We start from the raw sequence: 6,000 nt of genomic DNA on the forward strand, positions 1-6,000 counted from the left end.
CTGGCACATATGAGATCTGAAGGAAAAACAAGAAAATTTTATTTAATGAATGCTTTATTTGCCTACTTTCCTTCCTATCATATACTGTCAGTCAGTTCAGTCACTCAGTCCTGTCTGACTCTTTGTGACTCCATGGACTGCAGCATGCCAGGCTCCCTGTCCATCACCAACTCTCAGAGTTTACCCAAATTCATGTCCATTGAGTCGGTGATGCCATCCAACCATCTCATCCTCTGTCAACCCCTTCAACTCCCACCTTCAATCTTTCCCAGCATCATGGTCTTTTCAAATGAGTCAGTTTGCATCAGGTGGCCAAAGTATTGGAGTTTCAGCTTCAGTGTAAGTCCTTCCAATAAATATTCAGGACTAATTTCCTTTAGGATACACTGAGTGGATCTCCTTGCAGTCCAAGGGACTCTCAAGAGTCTCCTCCAACACTACAGTTCAAAAGCATAAGTTCTTTGGAGCTCAGCTTTCATTATATACTGTAAGGTACATTAAAATCTGGATTGGGAAACCCAACCAGAAATGGTAGGGATTTGATCAAATCATTTGAACTCTACTTCTCATATCTTCATTTGCTTTTTCCTGAGTCACAATTCAGTAAACTGTTGCAGTAATTTCCAACTTGGCAGTTAGTGTGTTACCTTTTCTAAGGAAAAATGTATTTATTTGCTCTATTCATATGCATAGAGTAGCTAGTACTTCTCAGGAAACAATGATCTTGATATTGAGAGAATTTTACTTTATCATTTTCCAAAAGTAAAAAGAAAGATCTCTAAATTTTATTGTCTGCAATGATTTTTTAATAGCATCCTTCATAGGAATTGAAACATTTGACCAGGACTCCGAAATTTGTATGGAGTCCTAAAATATTTTAAATCTACTCTATCTGCTAAATAGAAGAACCCCAAGAAGAGAGACAAATTCGAAGTGCACCTGGATCTTTGTAAGTTCACATTTTAGAGAATTCCCATCATTACCACTTTATAATAATTTGTCTATCCCTATGTGCAAGGTTCTATGGTGGACTTAAGTTGAAATCACTCTGAATTTCTAAAAATTACTTATATTTCTGAATTAATTCAAGAGCTTCTGGTGAACAGTGAGGGTATTGGCTGACGGCACAAGGCTCACTGACACAGTATATGATTCATGACCAAGGAGACTGTTTATTGAGTCAGTGCTTTCCAGTCCAGACCCCAAGACCAAAACTTGAGTGAGAGAAGCTGGCTTCTATTACATTGTGGTGTAGACGTGACTGACCATATGTAGCCATTCTGATAGTAAGAAAAATATAGATCAAGGAAATACGCACAGATAGATATAGTATTCCCCTGACCTTTTATTATTGAAAAGATGTAAACAATGGACCCAAGATCTGAATTAAGTGAAATTGATTTCTTCTGCTAATAGTAAGGACGCTTAGACTGCCAGGACTTCAGTTTGCCTTTTTTGTTAACATTGAAGTGGAATATGGCCTTTGTAGCCTGACACCAAATTAAATCTCAGAGACTGAATTTGGGGTGAAACAGAAAAGAACAGACTTGGGCCCACGCCTCCTCCGTCAGTCCGGGGAGGGTCCTGCTGGGCCTGCCAGGCACCCGGCAAGTGGGGCCACTCGTTTGCCGGGCAGGCCCAGTGGTGAGCCCAGGGCAGGGAAGCGAGGTCGGGCTCCGCAGTCCCGCAGCCTTGAGGAGCCTCCAGCCGCAGCCGGTGTGCGGACCCGGCTGGGTCGCCTAGCTCGAGAGCGTGTCCCCAGGACGAGAGCCTTGGGGTTGGGCTAGAAGACGGCGGCTCTGCGGAGGACGGACGGGCTAGACTGGCGGGCTGGGCGCCTCCGCTACACGCGGTAAGGCCGCCACCCGCCGGCCCCGACAGCGGGCCAGGGACGCGGAAGGCTTCGGGGTGGCTGGGCCGGCCGGCGCCCCCGGGCCGCTCCCGTGTCTGCGGGGCCTGTGTTCCCGCCGGACCGCCGCGTCTCGGTCTTCCGGCCCCCGGATCGCCTGCGCCCCTCGCCGTGCTGGCGCACCGCCCCCAGTCGCGGCCGGCACTGCCCGGGCCCGCAAGGGGCCAACCTCGCCCACGTCCCCAGTCTGGGGCCGAACTGGCCTCGTCTCGCGGGGGTGCAGTCCCCCTGCCTCTTGTCCGGCGACCCGCCGGGCGGAGTGCCCTTCGTGTGCCTGGGGGCAGCTAGGCATGCAGGGCTGCGCGTGGGGGCGTAGGACAGCAGTACGGGTGCGTTCTCCCGGCTCCGGGTACTGGCGCTGGAGGTCGCCAGCCCCAAGAGGGGCACCCCCTACCCAGGGCGGGTGCCCGGACCGGCCCTGTGCTGGAGGCCTCTGGCGGTGAGACCCCTTGGCGGGTCCCGGGGGCCTACTTGAGTCCGGATCATTTTGAACGGCCCAGGTGCCCCTCTTGGTGGCGCGCAGCCGCCACACCTCCACCATCAGTTTGGTGTTCGGGAGAGTTGTTGTTGGAGAAGGCAATGGCAACCCACTCCAGTATTCTTGTCTGGAAAATCCCATGGACTGAAGAGCCTGGTAGGCTGCAGTGCATGGGGTCGCTAAGAGTCAGACACGACTGAGCGACTTCACTTCCACTTTTCACTTTCCTGCATTGGAGAAGGAAATGGCAACCCACTCCAGCGTTCTTGCCTGGAGAACCCCAGGGACGGCAGAGCCTGGTGGGCTGCTGTCTATGGGGTCGCACAGAGCCGGACACGACTGAGGCGACTTAGCAGCAGCAGCGGCAGCAGAGTTGTTGTTATGTAGTTGCTAAGTTATATCTGACTCTTTTGTGACCCTATGGAATGTAGCTCGCCAGATTCCTCCATTCATGGAATTTCTCAGGCCAGAATACTGGAGTGGGTTGTCATTTCCTTCTCCAGGATAACTTCTTGACCCAGGGACTGAACTGGTGAATTCTACATTTGCAGGCAGACTATCGCTGAGCCACCAGGGAAGCCTCCTGGAGCTTTAGGTAAAGTCAAATAAAACTAAGTCAGTGAGTTTTTATTAAACACATGTGCTCTGTGACAAGTCCCCAAGATTATGCCAGTTTAAAAGATGTGACAAATCTGGGAGTAGATGTGGCAGTTATGACTGTGTTGTTTCACTATTCTGCAGGAACATTCAGCATCTAAGAAATAATCCAGAACTTCCACCCCCTGGGAAACTTGAAGCCTATATTATTTGCAGCTCCTAAAACACATAAATTGCAACTCAGGGATCTTCAACACCTTAAACCAAATGAAGCAAAAGGTGGTACATTCCCTTTGTTAAATACAGTAATATAATAGGGTAGATTTTATCTTCTACCACAAGAGGGTGAAGAAATTGACATATTCTTGATAATTCATAGACAAAATATAAAATTCACATTATATGAGGCTGACAAGGCACTTTCAAGCTTCCAAGCAAGATTTATTTTCCCTACCAGTACATCAAAGAAATTTTTCTTTAATTCCAATGAAGTACACAAATAACATTAGTTTCCAAAATGTCTATGTTGAGAAAGTCCAGCAGCTCAGACTTAAGTTCCTGTCTTCAAGAGATACTGTGAAAAAGACCAATACCTACAATCCCCCACCAAAAAAACATGATCTGGAATGTGGCCTGTAAGCATTTCCTGTAAAAGTCCAGAGTGTAAATACTTTAGGCTTTGCACCAGTATGGTCACAATCACAAAAGTAATCAAGCAAGTCTTCCTTTGTAGAGAAAAGGCAACCACATACAATGTTTTAATAAATAAGCATACTTGTATTCTAATAAAACTGCATTTATTAAAACAGACAGCTGGCCAAATCTGGCTCAAGGGTCTTAGTTTTCCAACCCCTGATCCAGGTATATCTATATTCTGACCCAAAGTAACATTTCTCATATTTATTTAGGGTCTCACTTTTATGCCCCAACATATATTGTAGTAAACATAAGCATGTACCTTAAAGCATTTCCCTCGTGGCTCAGACGATAAAGAATAAATAGTGAAAGAGATGAAACCCTTCATTTATCATCATATATCATTTGTAATGAAGGTATTCTGATGAAGGATATCCTTAGACACCTAATGTTCACCCCTTTAATGCTATTTTCCCCTACATTGATCCAACTTTTGTTCATTTTTCTATATTGTAGGTCATTATTCCTTGCCTTATAGTAAGTACAATTTAAATTTTTTCTAATTATGTTTGCTGAAGACATTTTTAGAGGCACTTGAACTTTCCAGAGGCATATGCCCTCAATCTGCAGTGATTTTCCAGTTATTTCCATTACCACCACCTTTTATATCAGCTATCAATGTCAGTATGTGTCTTTCTAGTAATTCCTCTTCTTAGTCCCATACTTCCTCCCACCAAAATCCAGTCTGCTCTCTAATAAAGAACTGAATTCTGATTGAAAGGCCTAAATAACCTAGCTTCTGGGACGGTATAAATCACCTCAGACCCCTTGGCCCTTTGGAAAAGCACTACATTTCCCTTATGGGTACACAGACTTTACATAAACTATTTTTCACAATACCCAAAAGCTTGGTTGCTTTTCTTGTTTGTTGGCCAGGTCCCAGAACATTGAGGTTACTGGAAGTCAGAATAAACATAAACGATGAATTGTCCTAGTGTACTAATACCTCTTTATTTTCCAAATTGTTTATTGGAAAAACTGATAGAAGATTTTTCTTTACTTATCTGGATACTGAAACTTACTTTCACTAACTTGGATAGTTTAGCACAATGAACCTCAAACTTGGACCCTGATCGGTGGCCACAACCTTTATAGCATCAGGGACTGGTTTCATGGAAGACAATGTTTCCATAGACCAGGGGTGCAGGAAGGTTTGGGGATGATTCAAGTGCACTTTATTTCTAACTTAATGCTGCTGATGATCTGACAGGAGGTACCAGTCCATGGCCCAGAGTCTGGGGACCCTTGATCTAGGGAACCATGTAAAAAATGCCAAACCCTGGGTCTCAACCTTTAGAGTTTCTAATCATTTGATTTTGGAGATAGAAAACAGACATTAGGCATTTTGGTTCTGGTTTGGTTTCAAGATTTCTAGATTATTCTAGTGTTAATCAGTGGCTAAAAACTGCTGTTTTACCCTATCCAGTTTCTTTTAGGAGTCTGTGTAAAGAATAAGGAAGGGGTGGTTTACCTTGATGCTCCTCTTTCTTTTTAATATGGACTTTCTGTTTAAACGTTCTTAACTTTCTGTGCTTTGAAAAATGCCATGCTGGCTTATTTCCAAGTGGTTGCATTTCAAAATATATGCTTTTTTGGATGATCTCACCATGTGAAACATGTAGTTAGGCTAGACTTTCAGTGTTAAGATGCTTTACTCTCTTTTCTACTATTGCATTGTAAGTAACTGCTTTCAATAACTGTGAAGCAAAATGAATTTTACTATCTATCTCTTGTTCATAGCACCAGAAGAATGGGCCACGACTCACTCCAGCCTGAAAGCACCTCCATCAAGGTCAGCCCGAGGGGGATACAGGGAGCATCCCTATGGTAGATACTGAGGGTTCTCCTCACCTGTGACCTCACCTCAAAGACAGTTCATAGCCTGTGGTCTCCACATAAACAACAACATGACAAGTAATAGTCCTTTTTTTTTGTTCCTATTCTAGGGATAACTGCCCATGATTGCACCCATATATTTCTTGTATTTCCCCTATACAGTTGGCATGACAATGACACTATTATTATTTTACAAGACAGACTAAAAAAGATGTTGGCAAGCATCGTCTATAAACCATCATTCAGTAGGATGATACTCTCTGGGTTGTTTTCATTGTTGTATGTAATCTTTCTCTCTCTCTCTCTATCTCTTTTTTTTTTTTAATTTAACAAAGAGCATGAATCTCTTAACAGACTTTGAGTCTCAATAAGAAAAACTTTGTTTAAGTTTACTAAAAGACTGTAACACAACATTTGAACTAGCTATAATAAAAGTTGTAGATGTTTTAACCTGTCTTTTAATATCTGTTAGTTAGATGAAGCT

At 43.9% G+C, this 6,000-nt stretch overlaps 1 protein-coding gene across 2 annotated transcripts in view; it reads left to right on the forward strand.

The window, feature by feature from the left end:
* KHDRBS2 (KH RNA binding domain containing, signal transduction associated 2) overlaps positions 1 to 5,518 on the forward strand; it is a 703,180-nt gene extending 697,662 nt beyond the window's left edge. For both annotated transcript variants that reach the window (XM_055571819.1, XM_055571818.1), the window contains one exon: positions 5,421 to 5,518. In XM_055571819.1, coding sequence (XP_055427794.1) covers positions 5,421 to 5,518 — 98 coding nt within the window. The remainder of the gene's footprint in view (positions 1 to 5,420) is intronic.
* Positions 5,519 to 6,000: the final 482 nt, after the last annotated feature.

Source organism: Bubalus kerabau, chromosome 3, assembly GCF_029407905.1.
Source record: "Bubalus kerabau isolate K-KA32 ecotype Philippines breed swamp buffalo chromosome 3, PCC_UOA_SB_1v2, whole genome shotgun sequence".
In the NCBI taxonomy this organism is placed as follows: Eukaryota; Metazoa; Chordata; class Mammalia; order Artiodactyla; family Bovidae; genus Bubalus; species Bubalus kerabau.